This window comes from Vulpes lagopus, chromosome 3 (assembly GCF_018345385.1).
Source record: "Vulpes lagopus strain Blue_001 chromosome 3, ASM1834538v1, whole genome shotgun sequence".
Taxonomy (NCBI): domain Eukaryota; kingdom Metazoa; phylum Chordata; class Mammalia; order Carnivora; family Canidae; genus Vulpes; species Vulpes lagopus.
Window position 1 is genome coordinate 110,036,836 of NC_054826.1, and position 17,880 is coordinate 110,054,715.

The following is a 17,880-nucleotide window of genomic DNA, read 5'->3' on the forward strand; positions in this document are numbered from 1 at the left end:
CTAGTTAAGTTTCCAGGAAGTTAAAATTTATATGTCTATTTTTGACTGCATCAGGGTTGACACATGTACTCCTGTGTTTTTCAAGGGCCCATGGTATGTCACAGAGCTATGGTGATCAAAATAGTACAGAATTGGCATACAAAAGAATGTAAATCAGTGGGACAGACCAGAGAGCCCTGAAATAAATCCACATATAAATAGCAATCGAATCAGGACCCTGGGTGGCGCAGCGGTTTAGCGCCTGCCTTTGGCCCAGGGCATGATCCTGGAGACCCGGGATCCAGTCCCACGTCAGGCTCCCGGTGCATGGAGCCTGCTTCTCCCTCTGCCTGTGTCTTTGCCCCCCCCCCCTCTCTGTGACTATCATAAATAAATAAAAATTAAAAAAAAATAGCCATCTAATCTTTGATGAAGGCACCAGGAATCCATAATGGGGAAAGGATAGTCCCCTTAACGAATAGTGTTGGGAAAAGAATGCAAACTGGACCCTTACCTTTTTGAACTCTAAAAAAAATTTTTTTAAAGAGTTTATTTATTCATGAGAGACACACAGAATGAGGCAGAGACATAGGAAAAGAGAGAAGCAGGCTCCCTGCAGGGAGCCGAATGCAGGACTTGATCCTGGGACCCCAGTGTCACAACCCGAGCCAAAGGCAGATGCTCAACCACTGAGCCACCCATGGGCCCACCACTCCCAAAATCTAGCGTAAAATGAATTGAAGACTGAAATATAATACTTGGAACCACAGATCTCTTAGAAGAAAATATAGGGGGAAAGTTCCTTGACATCAGTCTTGGCAATGATTTCTTTTGTATATGACCCCAAAGGCACTCTCAACAAAAGACAAAATAAACAGGTAGGAGGACGACATCAAACTAAAATGCTTCTGCAACAGCAAGGAAGGAATCGAAATGAAAAAAGCAACCTACAGAATGGGAGAGGATATTCGCAAACTATAAATATCGGGTTAATACTCAAAATATGTAATGAATTCATACAACTCATTGGTAAGAAACAATGAACCTGGTTTAAAAATGGACAAAAGACCTAGTTAGATGTTTTCTCAAAGAAGATATACACGTGGCCCACTGGTATATGAATCGGTGTTCAATATCACTAATAATCAGGCAAACACAAATGAAAACTGTAATGAAATACCACCTCACACCTGTTAGGATAGCTACCGTAAAAGACACAAGAGATAACAGATGTTGGTGATAATAGAGAGAAACTGGAACCCGTGTACACGTTAGTGAAAACATAGTTATTATGGAAAACGGTATAGAGGTTCTTCAGAAAACTAAAAATAGAGCTACCCTATGATCCAGCAAGCCCAGTTGCTGAGTATATATCTAAAGGAAATGAAATCAGTATTTCAAAGATACCTGCATTCCTATATTCATTGTAGAATTATTCACAATAACTAAGATAGGGAAACAACCTAAGTATTGGTTGATGGATGAATGGATAAAGATGTGGAGAGTGTCTATGTACACACACACACACACACACACACACACACAGGAATATTATTCAACTGTGAGAAAGAAGGAAATCCTGCCATTTGCAAGAACATGGATGAACCCTATGGATAATACTTTAAGTGAAATACGCCAGACAGAGAAAGACAAATACTATATGATCTCATATTTGGGATCTTAAAAAAAAGAAAAGAAAAAGTCAAATGTATAGAAACCGAGAAAAATGATGGCCACCTGGGTCTAAAGGGTGAAAAGCTATAGTCAAAGGGTATAAGCCTTCCGTTATAAAATGAATAAGCTCTGGGGAGTATAATAATCCTGTATTATATACTTGAAATTTGCTAAGAGAGTAGATTTTAAGCATTCTTACAACTACTGTTACAAAAAAGGGAACGGTGAAAGGTGATGAATGTGTTCATTAACCTGATTAATCATTTTACAATATATGTAAACTGGATTAGCACATTATACACTTTAAATATATACAGTGTTGTTTGTCAATTAAGGTTCAGTAAAGCTGGGGGAGAAGTAATCTTTCCCGCTAATAGGTAATTTTTAATAATTGCAGTAGATTTTAAAAATCTGGTTAAGAAGATAGATTGGGGCAGCCCGGGTGGCTCAGTGGTTTAGCTCTGCCTTCAGCCCAGGGCGTGATCCTGGAGACCCAGGATCGAGTCCGTCAGGCTCTCCCTGCATGGAGCCTGCTTCTCCCTCTGCCTGTGTGTCTGCCTCCCTCTCTGTGTGTGTTCTCATGAATAAGTAAATAAAATCTTAAAAACAAAAATAAATAAAAGACAGATTGTGGGGGAGCCAGGCTGGCTCAGGAGGCTAGGCATCCAACTCTTGATTTGGGCTCAGATCATGATCTCAGGGTCCTGAGATTGAGCCCTGAACCCAGTGTGGAATCTGCTTGAGATTCTGTCCTCTCTCTGCTTCTTCCCCTGCATGGATGGGTACCTTCTCTCTCAAATAAATATATAAATAAATAAATCTTTTTAAAAAATTTTTATTTATTTATGATAGTCACAGAGAGAGAGAGAGGGAGAGAGAGGCAGAGACATAGGCAGAGGGAGAAGCAGGCTCCATGCACCGGGAGCCTGATGTGGGATTCGATCCCGGGTCTCCAGGATCGCACCCTAGGCCAAAAGCAGGCGCCAAACCACTGCGCCACTCAGGGATCCCATAAATAAATAAATCTTTATAAAAAAAAGATACATTGGATGTCTCTCTAAAATAAATTTTACTGGGCAGCCCCGGTGGCACAGCGTTTAGCGCCGCCTGCAGCCCGGGGTGTGATCCTGGAGACCCGGGATCGAGTCCCACATCGGGCTCCCTGCATGGAGCCTGCTTCTCTCTCTGCCTGTGTCTCTGCCTCTCTTTCACTCTCTCTGAATAAATAAATAAATAAGTCTTTTAAAAAATAATAATAAAATAATTTTATCAGTGTAATACAGAATGTTGACAAAGCAGGAGACATAGGATAAACCTATTTTTAAGGAATATGTTAACATTTTCATATCATTAGTTCCGTGTATATATCTGCATCTCCAGATAGATTTCTAGATAAAGTACCTCTAAATTTATTGTTTCATTTTGTTGTTGTTTCTTGTTTTTCTTGAAGTTCGATTTGCCAACATATAGCATAACACCCAGTGCTCATCCCAAGTGTCCTCCTCAGTGCCTGTCCACGCAGTTACCCTAACCCCCTGCCCACCTCCCCTTCTGCAACCTTTGACCTCTAAGTTTAAATTAAAGAGCTGTTATTTTGAAAAAAGGACAGGAAATATATGGATTTTTTTGTGTTTTGGACACTCTTAGGTATATGTTTGTTGCACTTTTGTGCAGATTGTTATTTGGACCCCTTGTTTTAAGTTTGAGTTATGCTTCACATGAAGTTATGCTTCAATTGAAACCATATCAAGCATGTCACAGAAAAACGTAACTAACATACTATTTTTTAAAAGTATATGTATATGTTTGTATGTGTGTGTATACATATATATACACATATACACACACACACATAGTTTAGAAAGTAAATATATATATATATACACATATATATACACATATACACACACACACACATAGTTTAGAAAGTAAATAATAGCAAAAACTTATCCCAGTGGGTTTTCTTTCTAGTTATCCCATTGTTCCAGTTGAGATTCCCCGACCATAGAGGCAACTATTTTCAGACTTCTGTTTTCAAATTTCTGTTTATTCTGGCATTTAGTCATGTCTATACTTAGAGATAATAGGTAAAATGATATCCTTCAAGTTACCTAGTTTTAGTTATTACCTATTGGCTTCCCATCCTGATAAATGAAGGTTTAGTGCTCTTATGTGACTTCCTTCTCTGCTTCTGCTCCCTTATCCTTCCAAGTTATATTATAATTTTTTGATATATTACTGTTTGATATCTACATTAGTATATCTGACCAGTTATCTGCAGCAAAGCATACTAGTGTACTATGACTCTTTCTGATGGACTTTTTGTTTTTCCTGAAGTTAGTATTCGAGTTGTTTTTACATTTGATGTCTTTCTTTCTTTCTTTCTTTTTCTTTTTTTTTTTTTTTTTTTTAGATTCTATTTATTTATTCATGAGAGAGGCAGAGAATTCGCAGAGGGAGAAGCAGGCTTCCTGCAGGGAGCCTGATGTGGGACTTGATCCGGGGACCCCGGGATCACACCCTGAGCTGAAGGCAGACAGTTGACCACTGAGCCATCCAAGCATCCCCATTTGCTTTATTTTCTTTGTGGCTATTGCAGTGCTGTGTTCATACCCACCCCACCTGCCCCCCGCCCCCCGCCAGAAGCCCTGATTTGAATTGTTTGCAGTTGTTTGTATTGTATTTGATTTTTTATTTCCAATTATTCGTGTGAGATTGCTGGGAAAAGATGCACACAGTTGTTTCCGCTGTACCACCGAGCTATTGCTTTCTCATACTTGCTAATGGCCCACATTGGGATTTGATTTCATTTTTAAGATTTATTTATTTATTTGAGACAGAGAGAGAGAGCACACAAGTGGGAAGGAGCGTCAGAGGGAGAGGGAGAAGCAGGCTCCTCACTGAGCAAGGAGCCCAGTGCGAGGCTCAATTCTAGGACCCAGGATCATGACCTGAGCTGAAGGCAGACACTTAACCCATTGAGCCACCCAGGCGCCCCCACACTGGGATTTTATTTGTTTTTTACTATTTTTTTTTAAGATTTATTTATTTGTTTATGATAGAGAGAGAGAGAGAGAGAGAGAGAGAGGAAGAGACACAGGAGGAGGGAGAAGCAGGCTTCATGCTGGGAGCCCGACATAGGACTTGATCGCGGGACTCCAGGATCGTGCCCCAGGCCAAAGGCAGATGCTAAACCGCTAGGCTTCATGCTGGGAGCCCGACATAGGACTTGATCGCGGGACTCCAGGATCGTGCCCCAGGCCAAAGGCAGATGCTAAACCGCTGAGCCACCCAGGGATCCCCACACTGGGTTTTTTAAATTAGGTTTTCCTCTTCTTCTGTGATAGTTTAAAAATATTTCTATTTCATAAAAGGACTTAATTTGCTCTGAATCTCTTATTTAGAACTTTGACCATTTTAATTGGCCTCGGGGACTTTTGTCTGTGTATACTTACACTTCTAGAAGGAAGAGATTTCAGAGTTCTGTGTGAGGTATACAGGGCCCTCGCCAGAGAAGATGAGGCAGAAGTTGCACAATCTGGTGGTAGTGTTTCGTTAGAGGAGGGACAAGGCTCTTGGTAAGTAGGGGTCACGGTGCAGCTGTGGTGGTCTCATGCCAGGTATGTCCCCGTGAGGCTGACAGTCAGAGTTCCTTTTGGGGCCGATTGCTTGAGCTCCTAGGCAGCTGAGGCCCTGCTCCACTTCCCTAACTGGCGTGACTACTTATGTTTGGCGTGTCAGCAATGCCTGGCACCGTGTATGCTGAGCAAGGGCTGAGATGGCATCCTTTGGCCTGCTGCTTGCAGAACTTGTTCATAGAGGTGAAAGTCGGCCTTCTCTGAAACCTGGGCCTCTGAAAGTCATCTCCAGGCTCTGCTCCTGTGGCCCTGGGAGGTATTTGAGTTAGGTCAGAGCTCTGGTTTCCTGTAGAAACTGGTGTGTAAGCCATTGCCATCAGCATCTCTGTTAACCAGGGTGCTGCAGTGATGACTGGTATTGGAATCCTTTGTGGTGGTGCCTGCTTTCACCTGACATGCCATCGTCCAAGTGTGGGCTGGGGGTGTGCACCACCAACCTCATGTAACTGGTTGGTATCACTCTGTACTCTTTTCCCCACCTCCTGGAATGTTCAGGGCTGAAACAGACTTGTTCTTTTCCTTTTCAACGTTTCCTTGTTCATCTCAGTGGGAGTTGGGTAGGGATGATAATTGAGTTGGTCTCAATCACTATTTATTTATTTACTTACTTTTTTTTTTTTAAGATTTTGTTTATTCATGAGACACAGAGAGGGGACAGGGACATAGATGTAGAAGCAGGGGAGCCTGCTGCAGGACTCAATCCCAGGACCGCAGGATCACGACCTGAGCCAAAGTAGATGCTCAACTGCTGAGCCACTTAGGTGGCCTGGCCTTAATCACTGTTTAACCAGAAGTCTCAACCTGCCATCTGGATTGCAGTCATTCTGGGTTTATGTACAGCAACGACGCCGTCCTTTTGGACTACAGAGGAAAGTCTTCTTAAGAATGTACTGTGATCTGGCAAGAGGCCCCAGCAGCTCCATATGCTCCCCTGCTAACTGTTGGGCACTAGGTCGTCTTTCTGGAAAGGTCTAGTTAATGATAAGGTTAATGATAGTTAGAAGGCATAGGTGGAGGAAAGCTGTGAAAATACTTTGTTTCTTTTTAAAGTAAAGATGACATATCTGAGAGAGGGAATGCTCAGTTGTTGTTACTATCTGGAGTGTGTATTGGAGAATAGTTCCTGGATTTGTAACACACTTGTTTCAATACAGCAGTATTGGTCTCCATCCTTTTTTTCTTGTTCGGGGTTGCTATTTTCTGCAAACCGTTGTACTTTATTTTGGTTTTGCTTAGGCAGCCCTCTGATGTAAAAACTGGTGGAATTTGTCCCCTACATTATCATTCATTTCTGCCCAGGATGAGAATTAGTAAATTTCATGGATTGCTTCGCATTTCTGGATTTCTAACTCTGAACTTCTGATTCCCCCCTTCCCCCCCACAGAGCCGAGAAAACAGAAGTCCTCAGTGAAGATCTGTTACAGGTAACGAAATAAAAATCTTTTTAAAGTGCTTTGTGGAAAGAGGATAAGAAACCAGACTTCCTTCGGGAGAACTGAAGTGGGTTTCTGTATGTCTGTGTACGATCTGAAAGAGCAGGAACTTGATCAGCCTGGTGGTTCCGAGCAGGAAAGAAAAGCAGTTGGGTTGCACGGTGATGAAAAGGGGATCTGAAACCTCGGTGTCATGTTATGAAGTTCAGACGGGGCTCGTCCTGCTTTCAAACGCCAGGTGTTGGGGTGGGGTGGGGGAGGGGTCTGGCTGGCCTGGCCATGCGCTGGCGCTGTGGCCAGGTCCCGGGTCCCGGGCAGGTCGAGGGATAGTCGCTCGCTGCTGGGATAGTGTCCTTGATGGGACAGGCCCCGCCAGCTGCGGCAGAGGGCCCCACTGACTCCGACCTAGAGTTTCGACTTCTCCTTCCATGTCACGCTTTTGTTCTGTCCGGTTCTGGGCTGAGTTGTGTCCCCAGGGACTTAGAGTCTTCGTGACGGTGACCAGACCTTGCAGAACCGCTCCGAGGCCCTGAGGTGGCCTGTCATCAGCCTGGACTTGTCTTCCTCTCTGTGGGGATGGCTGTTTCCTGTGGGACCTGAGCCAGGGCCACTGCACTTCGTCGATCGACAGGCTTCTCTAACTTGCGTGCCGGAAGCTTGTTCCAGAAGGCCGGGGACCCTTTCTCTCCATCTCTTCACTCAGCCTCGACCCCCTTGATCCCACCCACCCCAGAGCATGCTGGGAAGGACAGAAGCCCTTCTGTAGGAGGTTTCTCTTTAGCCTCCTCGCTTGTGTCCTTGCCGCTCGTGTCCATGACCCACAGCAGGTGTGTGCACTTAGCCCCAGAAGACCAAAGATCTGCTCCCAGGTGTCTCTCTGGCTCTCCCTACAGAGACAAGGAGCTGATGTAGGTTAGAAGAATGTTGCTGGGACCACCCCGTGTCAGAACATCTCTCAATTATGACAGCCATCCGCAGGCACAATATCTTAGGAGTGCTTTTTTTTTTTTCTTTTTTTGGACCAGAGGTTTTTATTAAGGATTAGAAGGGTTTGGGTTGTTTTTTAAGCCTATTTATTTATTTTAATGTGTTTATTTATTTATTCATGAGAAATACACAGAGAGGGGCAGAGACACAGGCAGAGGGCGAAGCAGGCTCCATGCAGGGAGCCCGATGCAGGACTTGATCCAGGGACTCCAGGATCACGCCCTGAGCTGAAAGCAGACACTCAAACACTGAGCCACCCAGGTGTCCCTTAAGAGTTATTCGACAGTGATATTGTTAAAAATATTTCCACATTGACTTTTACCATGTATCTCAACTTCATTTTGAGACTTCCAAAGATATCATTTGGTCCAGTTGACCTTTAACTGGACTGGGTTTTCATGTCTGTGTTCTCCCTCCTACCCCCCACACCAGGGATATCCAGGATCTCATTGAACCCTTGAATCCCCAAGATGAGGCCAGAGGGCCTTGCAGCCGGTTCAAGGGTGGCAGGGTTCCCATGGAAGGCAGGCGGCGACTGTCTGCGCTTGTCCCTCTGCCCAAACATCCACTGGGGCCCCAGCAGTGTGCCAGTTTCTAGGAACGCCTTCTTTCATGACCCAGACACCTACTCCGTGTCTGGCATCACTGCCACAGATGTTTTCCCCCTTCTTTGACTATGACGAAAGACAGCAGTGGCTAAAGGTGTGCAGTCTGATGCCTCCCTACCCAGCTCTGCCCTTGACTTGCTCTGTGGCCTCAGGGATTTACTGAACCTCCCTGAGCCTCAGTTTCCACTTCTCTAAAATGGGAATATGGTTGTATCCACCCCATAGGGTTATTGGCAGGAATTAATGGGTTAAACAGGAGAGTACTGGGGAGGGATCCCAAACCACAGAGATTTTTTGTTTGTTTGTTTCTGGTATGAAACTTTCCTTAATTTGTACAGTTTTTCCAGCCTCTTGGATCTCTGTGAGAGCATTTCAAGAGGCTTCTATTTTGCCTCTTGTTTTTCACTCATGAGTTCCTTTGTTTCTGTGGAGTTTCCCTGGGAGGCTGTGAATCCCAGGAGGGCGAGAACCATAACCTATTTACTGTTGTTTTTCTAACACCTTGCACAGGGACTTGATACCTACCTGCCCGTTCGTTCGTTCTTTCTTTCTTTCTTTCTTTCTTTCTTTCTTTCTTTCTTTCTTTCTTTCTTTTTCTTTCTTTCTTCTTAAAGATTTTATTTAATTATTCATGCAAGACACAGAGAAAGAGAGAGAGAGAGAGGCAGAGACACAGGCAGAGGGAGAAGCAGGCTCCCTGCAGGGAGCCCGATGTTGGATTCAATCCTGGACTCCAGGATCATGCCCTGGGCCGAAGGCAGGTGCTCAACCACTGAGCCACCCAGGGGCCCCTCCTACTTGTCCTTCAACAGATACTAAATGAACACTTTCCATTGGGATAAATCAGTGAACAAAACAGATCAAGACCCCTGTCCCTGTGGACTTTACAGTTTTCTAGTAGAAATCAGAATCAAAGTGAAATGGAGTTTGGGGGTTTTTGTTGTTTGTCTGTTTCGGGTTTGGGTTTAGCCTGTTTTCATGGCAAATAGAGTGTATATTAGTTTTCCAGTGTTTTAAAAATCTGGTCGTTATAGAAGACTAGGGGGAGGTGATGTGGCATTTCCTCCTTCTATGTACAAACATGGCTGTCAGGTCAGGGTCCTGGTGGTCGGGCCTAGGCTCCGAAGAGAAGATGTTGGGACCTTCAGGGCTCTCAAGAAAGAAACACAGAACCACGGCATCGGGTACAACGTTGCAGGGATAAAAATGCATTCTGCTTTGAATTTGTTGATTTTTCTTTAAAATAGAAAGCATCCCTAAGGGCCTGCACTCAATCTTAATGAGTCATCAGAATACACATTTTTGGCATTCCTTCCCTTGCAAAGCAGTTCTCTTTGCCATAAACAGCCATATCCCAGCAATAATATTTTGGGAAGCTAAATCGTGATGCTTGGGTCCCCTAAGTCAGTGTTCTTTGCTGCTGGCTGTCCGTTCAGCCTTGGAGGTTTATTTAAAACCAAACAAAAACAAAGCTGCACGCCCACCCTAAACCCAGTAAGGCATGATTTTGAAGACACTGACCCTGAGTGGAAATCGTGGGACATAGATTTTGATGTTCCGATGGGCTGATGTCCTGTGTGTGGAAGGCTGTGTTGCTGTCTGCAGGAGGTAGCTTCTGAATGTCCCTGTGGCTTTTTCCCACTTGGCGATGGGATTGGGCCTAAGGTGTTCCTTTGCACTTCTGCAGGCTCGGCCGCCACCACTCTCTCTGATAGCAGGTTTCGCCCGGACTCCACGGCCTCCCTGCTCATGGACTTAGCCCTTGAGAGATCTAAATCTCTCGGTGTAAGGGAGGTCAGCGGCTCTCAGCCAGGGGCTATTTCGCCCTCTGGGGGGATGTTCAATAACGCGTGGTGACAAGCATCGGTTGTCACAGCTCAGGGAATGGGGTGGGGAGAGGCCAGAGATGAAGCTGAACATACCATCATGCACAGCAGAGCCCCCCACCCCCAGAATTACCGGCTCCCAAGTGTCAGTAATGAGAAACCCTGGTATAAGTGAATGGGACCATTCCCATGTATACCCCAGAGCTAAAAAAATAAAAAATAAATAAAAAAAATTAGAGCACAGGATGCTGTTTCTGCCTTTGTGGCAGCACCATGTAGAAAGAGGGGTGTGTGTTCTTCAGCCCTGCGAATGGCTCGTTTGTCTCTGTTTTCTCAGATCGAGCGGCGCCTGGACACGGTTCGGTCAGTGTGCCACCTTTCCCACAAGCGTCTGACGGCATGCTTCCAGGGCCAGCATGGCAGCGATGCCGAGAGGAGATACGTGAGTATCAGATGTGACTCGGGGCCGGGACACTTGTGTCCCTGTGAGGCTCTGCACCCTTCAACCTTTTGGTTTTTCTCAAGCAGCATCAGCAGAGTTGCCTGCAGATTTGTACCTAATATTGCCATTTACTTTCATGACACCCGCCTGACCAGAACATTCTTTTGTGCTTAAGACCTTGCTGATCCGAAAGCCAGCCCTGCTCACCCTGAACTTACTCCAGGTGCTTTCTAAGACTCAGTGAGCCATTTGTCATTGATAAGACAATGGAGACATCTGTTTGGAATGCTTTGGTGGCAAAAAGCTGAAAGAATATCTTTAATTGACTTAGCAAAAGGACCTAATTTATTGGCTTACTGACTGGAAGGTTCCAGAAGCTGAGATGGATGTGAGGTGAGGCTTGGGCTAGCATTGTGGTGGTGTAACCAGAGCCCTGCTTTCTTCCCTTTTGCCCCTCCTGCCTTCTTCAGGGTCTGCTTTATCCCCAAAAGGGCACCTGTCATGGTCGTGGGTTGGCTACCAATGGCTTCCATGGGCTACTTGCTTCCTTGTGCATGTCCGGCAGGAGTAGAAAGTCTACCTTCCAGTAGTTTTCTTAACAGAGTGGGAAACCTTCTTTTTCCCAGTCCTTGGAAGGTAGACTTTGCCTTCTCTTTGGTTGATCTGTGTTGAGCCACAGTCCCCATTCCAGAACATTCCCATTCCACCTTGGTTATTGTGGGCAGGGGTGAGGTCGGTGAGGAGATGGGATGTGCATTGGCTTGAGCTAATCAGGACCTGTCCCTAGAGAGTGGGCTGCAGAGCTACCTCCAGCTCACAGGCTTTTATTGAGACCAGGGTGGATCCTTAGGAGAAATCAGGATGCCGTTGTAGAGAGGAAGAGGGATGGACTCCAGGAGAACCATTGAATGTGTACGTTAGTTCAAAGCATCCGGGTCCTCGTGTGCCACCCGTAGAGCCCAGCAGCCACGCTCATTTGGCACTTCTGTCCTTGCGTTTACAAGTTCCTAGCTTAGGAGCATATGCTAACCCCTGGAAGCCCATATACCATTAAGGTGAGAGTTTCAGGGTCATACCGGAAAGCTATGATTTGCCACCGGATGTCTGAAAAGGAAGAGCAGGGATGCAGCTGATCAGTGTCACCCTCTTTTACATTTCCTACAGACATTTATGGGCTGTCTCTTGCCAGCAGGGTTATTCCTCCCTTGTGCAATACCGAGCTTGCTGCAGTAGGTATGCACTGAAGAGTGGGACTTTGCACGCACCCACGATTCCAGGAATGCTCGTGGCAAGTCCTGTTTGGCAGAACCAGACCCAATCCACTGGTTCTGTCCCCATGGCCCCTCTCATGCTCTTATCATGGCTTCTGCTCTACTTACCCTTTTAACATGGTGTCTTAAGGCTCTGTCCTCCTCCTTATTCCCCCAGTCACATTCCTTGGGCCACCTCCTCTGTTCTCATGGCTTCTAGCTGATGTGTTTATGCCAAGGACTTCTACGGCATTTCAACCAAGCAACAAAACTTCCTTCCCTTACTGTCTATTTTAGCACGCACAACCAGTTCTTCCTTCTGTGCTGACTCTTGAGTCCCACCCACCGTGTTATGCAAGGTAGAAACTAGGGTTTCCTGACATTCCATTTTATCCTCACCCTCCCATAGCTTCTTGATTAGCAAGCCCTGTGATTGTGAATATTTTTTGAATTCCTCACCTCTGTGCCATCTCTGCCACTTTTGCGTTAAACAAGACCTGATTACCTCGGGGATCCCTGGGTGGTTCAGCGGTTTGGCAGCTGTCTTCGGCCCAGGGTGTGATCCTTGTTGGGCTCCTTGTGTGGAGCCTGCTTCTCCCTCTGCCTGTGTGTCCCTGCCCCCCCCCTTCTCTTTCTCTCACTCTCACTCTTGAATAAATGAATAAAATCTTTAAAAAACAAATCAAAACCTGATTACTTCTCACCCGGATGGTGTGGTCACCTCCTGAGCTTTGCTTCCTGCCTCTAGTTGCCTTCTCTTCCAGCCTGTCTCCACCTGGATCATCAGAATGGTTTTTTCTAAAATACAAATTGATGCTGTCATCCTCCTGCCTGGAAAAAAAAAAAGAAAGAAAGAAACTTAGCTTATTGGTTCTCAGCATGGACCAGAAGCGCACTCCTGGGGATATCTGGAAATATGTAGAGACATTTTGGGTTACTCTAGGGACTGGGGACACTAACTGGCACTCAGAGGGTGGGGACTGAGATGCCAAATGTCCTGTGGTGCCTGAATGACAGTCCTACTTTGCAAGTGGCCTGTACTGCCAGTGGTGCCTCCTTCGAGGGGTGCTGGCCATTTCTCATTGTGGAGATCCGAGTCCAGGCTGTGCAGCATGCCCAGCCCTTCACGCTCTGATCCTGTCTCCCCCATGTTCCCAGTGTCTCCTGCTTCCTCTCATTGATGCCACATGCCCTTACCCTTCACATCATGTCTCGTCATTCCCCCTCAGTGCTTTAAGACGCCATTTGGGTGTCCCATATACTCATAAAAAACCAAACAAACAAGTACTTACCAAACACCTACTGTGGTGCTACTCCAGGTGCTGGAGATATAAAATGAAGAAGCTGTAGTCTCCACCTCAAAGGTGCTCACAGCCTGATGGGGAGAGACACACAAATGGACCATCAGAAAATGCCATGCTAACCACAGCATGCACAGGGTTTTAGGGGAGGACTGAGGATGGGCATCACAGGAGGAAAGATGTAGTCAGGGGAGGCTTCCCAGAGGAGGTGGTGTCCCAGCTATTAAAGGCAGGCAGTAAAAAAAAAAAAAAAAAAAAAGGCGGGCAGTGAGTGGCAGGTGATGGGCATATTTTCGGCAAGGACAAAGGTGCCTGGCCTTATTTTGAAAACCTAGTGCCTTAGGCTTCCTTTTCCAACCTCAAACAGAAGTGCCAAGGCAGGGCTCCGAAGCTGTCTCCCCTGTGCACGTGGGAGAAGCAATCACCACGGAAACGAGAAAAGATAACCACGGGGGTCTTACAGTGCAGAGAAATGGCAGCAGTCTCCAGGGCTCTAGAACACATAGGAAGAGCCCCGCAAAGGCCCCACGAGAGGCCCCTCTGCATGTGGAGAGGCACAAAATGCAGGGGGTGGTCTTCTCAGTCCAATAGGGGACCATGGTGGAGCTGATGCTGTGAGTCATATGAGATGTGGAGTGGCTGCTTTTTGTGCAGTTGGCATGCATTTTATAAATTATGACTTCAGAACTTTTTAAATGAATCTCTGCTGATAAAAAAGAATAAAAAAGGCTGTCCATGCCTAGGAAGTGCTCAGCTGTGTTTGTGGAGGAGTATGGCAGTGGTAGGTAGCATCTTCATCCAGGAGCGCAGGGTTAAATAAGCAGAATGTCCCGATTTATGTACGACAGGAAACAGGATTGTTGTGGCTTTGGGTTCAGGGCCTGGAAACCACAAGGCTGTTTACAGCTGGGAGCTTGAATGATACTTGTCAAAGTAGAATCCTCTTTTTATGATTTTCTTTTCTGTCCAGAGCTCCAGAGTTGCACAAAGTATATTTCTCCTGATGATTGCATTTGTCCCAGACTTAAATTCCCTTAGGAAGGCGGCATTATTGGAGCTCCTGGGCAGCACAGTTGGTTGTGTCTGACTCTTGGCTTTTGCTCAGGTCATGGTCTCAAGGTCATGAGATCAGGTCCCAGGATGGGCTCCGTGCTTAGCACAATCTGCTTGGGACTCTCTCTCCCTCTCCCGCTGCCCCTCCACACCCCTGGTCACACACTCACTCTTTCTCTAAAGTAAAACAAACCTTAAAAAACAAAAAAAGTCAGACAGCATTCCTAAAATGTATGAATTACCCTCACTGTGATCTAGGCCCCCTGCCCATCCTCTCCTGTCTTCCTGGTATGGAAGTGCAGAAGCTGGAAATGTCTCCTTGTGGGGCAGGTAATGCTTGCTATTGACTTAGTTGAAAACAACTTGAGAAAATCAGAGATGGGTAAATAGAGTTGTTATTTATCTTTATGTTCCAATATACTGTATTTGGATAGGCTGCATATTTACATGGTCAAAACCCAGAATACACAGAAGAACATAAAGCAAGGTCTTTCCCGGTCCTGTTCCCCAGGCACCGTGCTGTCCTCTCCAGAATGAGCAGCACTAGTCGTTTCTTGTATACCCTTCCAGAGATATTCTCTACAATGCAAGCAAATGCGGCGTGCGTCGCATGGAGCCCATTGATAGTGGGAAAGGCAGGTGGCCCGTAAAGGTCAAGGTTCGACAGTGGCACACCAAGACGGACCCTGTGTTCTTGCCGTGAGGGCCCTTTCTAGTGAGGAAGCAGAATCACATGGATCTGTTAGCAGATCCTGTGGTATCCACAACCCACTTTCCAGGGACTTCCCAGGCCCCTGATAGCCATATTCTGAGATGAGCCCTCAACCAGTGGTGGAGAGGAGCTGAACTGGGGTGCAGGCCATGGGCGTGGAGGTCTGGCTCTGTTGCCCCTGCCCGGGGTCCCCGGCCAATCCACCTGACCTCCCCCAGGCATCAGGTTCCTTGACTGGACAATTAGAGCATTAATCCGATGACCCTTATGGTCATTTCCAGCTGAAAAACAGATGTGTGAGAGGAAAATGCATGGCTTTGTGCTTAAATCCTGGAAGAAAACCTTTTCCGATATTTAGCCAGATACTTTTAGATACTTACTTAGAGCTGTATAGTTATGATTACAGCCAAATTAAGAGCCAGTTTATGAGTAAGTATTCTAGGGGCTGTGGGGTGCCTGGGTGGCAAAGTCGTTAAGGGACCAACACTTGGGTTTTTTTTCCTTTTTTTTTTTTTAATAAGATTTTATTTATTTATGGGGTACCTGGGTGGCCCAATCAGTGAAGTGTCTTTGGCTCAGCGGGGAACCTGTTTCTCTCTCCCTCCGCTCCCCTGCTTGTGCTTTCTCTCTCTCTCAAATAAATGACTAAAACCTAAAAGAGTGTGAGGAGAGGAATGAGAGAGAATCTGAAGCAGATTCCACGCTGAGCAGAGACGGACATGGCGCTTGATCCCACAGCGGTGAGATCATGACCTGAGGCGAAAGCAAGAGGTGGACGCTTAACCGACTGAGCCACCCATGCAGCCCCCGCTCTTGGTTTTGGTTCAGGTCATGATCTCAGTGTCATGGTGTCTGGGGTCATGAGATCAAGCCCCAGGTTGGACTCAGGGTGGAGTCTGCTTTTCCCTCTCCCTCTCCCCACCCCCCATTGTGTTCTATCACTTTCTCTCTTCCTCAAACAAATAAAATCTTTAAAAACGGTAACAGCAACCACAACAATAATACTAGCAGCTGGCATTTACTGAATTATTTTACCACGTGCTTGGCACTTGGTGTTGAATATCCCCATAGACAGACAGCCGTAGGACACTCTCACTGTTATCATGTCTCTGGATCATCTATGCTTGAGGACATGGGCGCAGAGGCAAAGTCCCATAACTTCTACCTTTGAGACCAGAACCTGAACCGAGACAGGCTGTCTCTTATCTGTACGGTTTGCCTGGAGGAGAAATCACTGAAGGGTGACCTGAAGCAGGTCATTGAGAATGGGTGTCAATAATAGTGAAACCAACACAATGTCTTTTTCTGCTTTCCAGAAAAAACTCCCTCTGACCGCTCTTGCTCAGATCATGCAAGAAGCATCGACTCAACTGGAAGACTCTCTGCTGGGGTAAGTGTTGGCTGCTTTCAGGCAGAGAGCGCAGTGCCCTGTGAGTCAGTGGGAGTGTGTAGGTGGGTGGTGTGTGTGACAGCCATCTGTGTGATAGAGGGACCGTGAGCATGATGGCGTGGAGCATCCACCGGGAGAACGACGCAGTCTCTGTGGGGAAAAAGTGGGACACGGCCACTGGGATGGTAGAGAATCTTCCATTGAATAGGAACAAAGATGGAGTTGGTTGAAAGGGCTGCTAGTAGTACGCCTGGGTGGCTCGTGGTTGAGCATCTGCCTTTGGCTCAGGGTGTGGTCCCGGGTCCTGGGATCGAGTCTCACATCGGGCTCTCCACAGGGAGCCTGTTTTTCCCTCTGCCTGTGTCTCTGCCTCTCTGTGTGTCTCACGAATAAATAATTAAAATCCTTTAAAAAAAAAAAGGGAGGGGTGCTGCTAGCAAAAGTAATTGGTAGGGTCCATATTTATACCTCTGAATTTGGGTATAAAGAATAATAAGTCCTTTCCGTGTTCCAGCTGTTGACTCAGGTTTACAAACTCTGACTGGCCCCTTCTGGTCCTTAAGAGTCACTTCCTAGGGCGCCTGGGTGGCTCAGTCGTTCAGGCATCTGCCTTCGGCTCAGGTCATGATCCTGGGGTCCTGGGATTGAGCCCTGCATCAGGATCCCTGCTCAGCAGGGAGTCTGCTTCTCCCTCTGCTTCTCCCCTGCTTGTGCTCTCGCTCTCTCTCTCTCTCTCAAATAAATAATAATAAATCTTAATAATAAAAGAGTCCCTTCCTTTTTTTTTTTTTAACAACTTTATTTATTTATGATAGTCACAGAGAGAGAGAGAGAGGCAGAGACACAGGCAGAGGGAGAAGCAGGCTCCATGCAAGGAGCCCGACGTGGGATTCGATCCTGGGACTCCAGGATCGCGCCCTGGGCCAAAGGCAGGTGCCATACCGCTGCGCCACCCAGGGATCCCCAAGAGTCCCTTCCTTTAAGGGTGGTCACCATAATATCAATCGTGGTTATCTCAAAATGGTGTTATATCTGAATTATTTGGATTTTTTTATTTTTGCAGGAAGCATGTGTTCTTTAATAATTTTTCAAAATCTAATAATGAAACTGTTTTCTCTATAAGAGGGAAGGTTGACTGTCCTTCTACTTGCATCTGTGTGAAGCTGGTGTCCTTTTATCGCCTCTGCTCTCTCCAGCTGTACAGTGGGCTTTGCTTTCCGGCTGCCATGCATGGACTTTGACTTCACATTTCCTGGGGCCTGTCCTGCTCCATGGCCTACAACTCTTCCTTTGTTCTTTGAAGGATGATGGTTTCCCCTCACTCTTTACCCTTTCTCCATCCTGTCCATGCTCTCATATTGGGGACAATGGCCGTGGATGGGGGGCAGGAGTGTGGCGCACGTGTCCATGCCGGCGCCCCTGTTCCCTCCAGGTTGGTTGTGTCCCAGTTTTTCTCCTTCATACTGTCGTCGTCAGCACAGCTGCTTCAAGAGTGCTTGCTCTGCACTAGCACTGTTCCACGTGCTTTCCAAGTAGTCACTCACTGAGTCCTCCAGACAACCTAGGAGGGAGCCTGTATTGCCACTG

General features: G+C 46.4%; 1 protein-coding gene across 8 annotated transcripts in view; it reads left to right on the plus strand.

Annotated features, from left to right (window-relative positions):
* ARHGAP17 (Rho GTPase activating protein 17) overlaps nucleotides 1–17,880 on the plus strand; it is a 90,408-nt gene that overhangs the window by 23,892 nt on the left and 48,636 nt on the right. For all 8 annotated transcript variants that reach the window (XR_005986607.1, XR_005986606.1, XM_041747202.1 and 5 more), the window contains exons 2-4: nucleotides 6,676–6,715; nucleotides 10,483–10,587; nucleotides 16,220–16,293. Coding sequence is in view for 6 of the 8 variants with exons in the window: in XM_041747202.1 (XP_041603136.1) it covers nucleotides 6,676–6,715; nucleotides 10,483–10,587; nucleotides 16,220–16,293 (219 nt within the window). In the remaining 2 variants the exon portion in view is untranslated. The remainder of the gene's footprint in view (nucleotides 1–6,675; nucleotides 6,716–10,482; nucleotides 10,588–16,219; nucleotides 16,294–17,880) is intronic.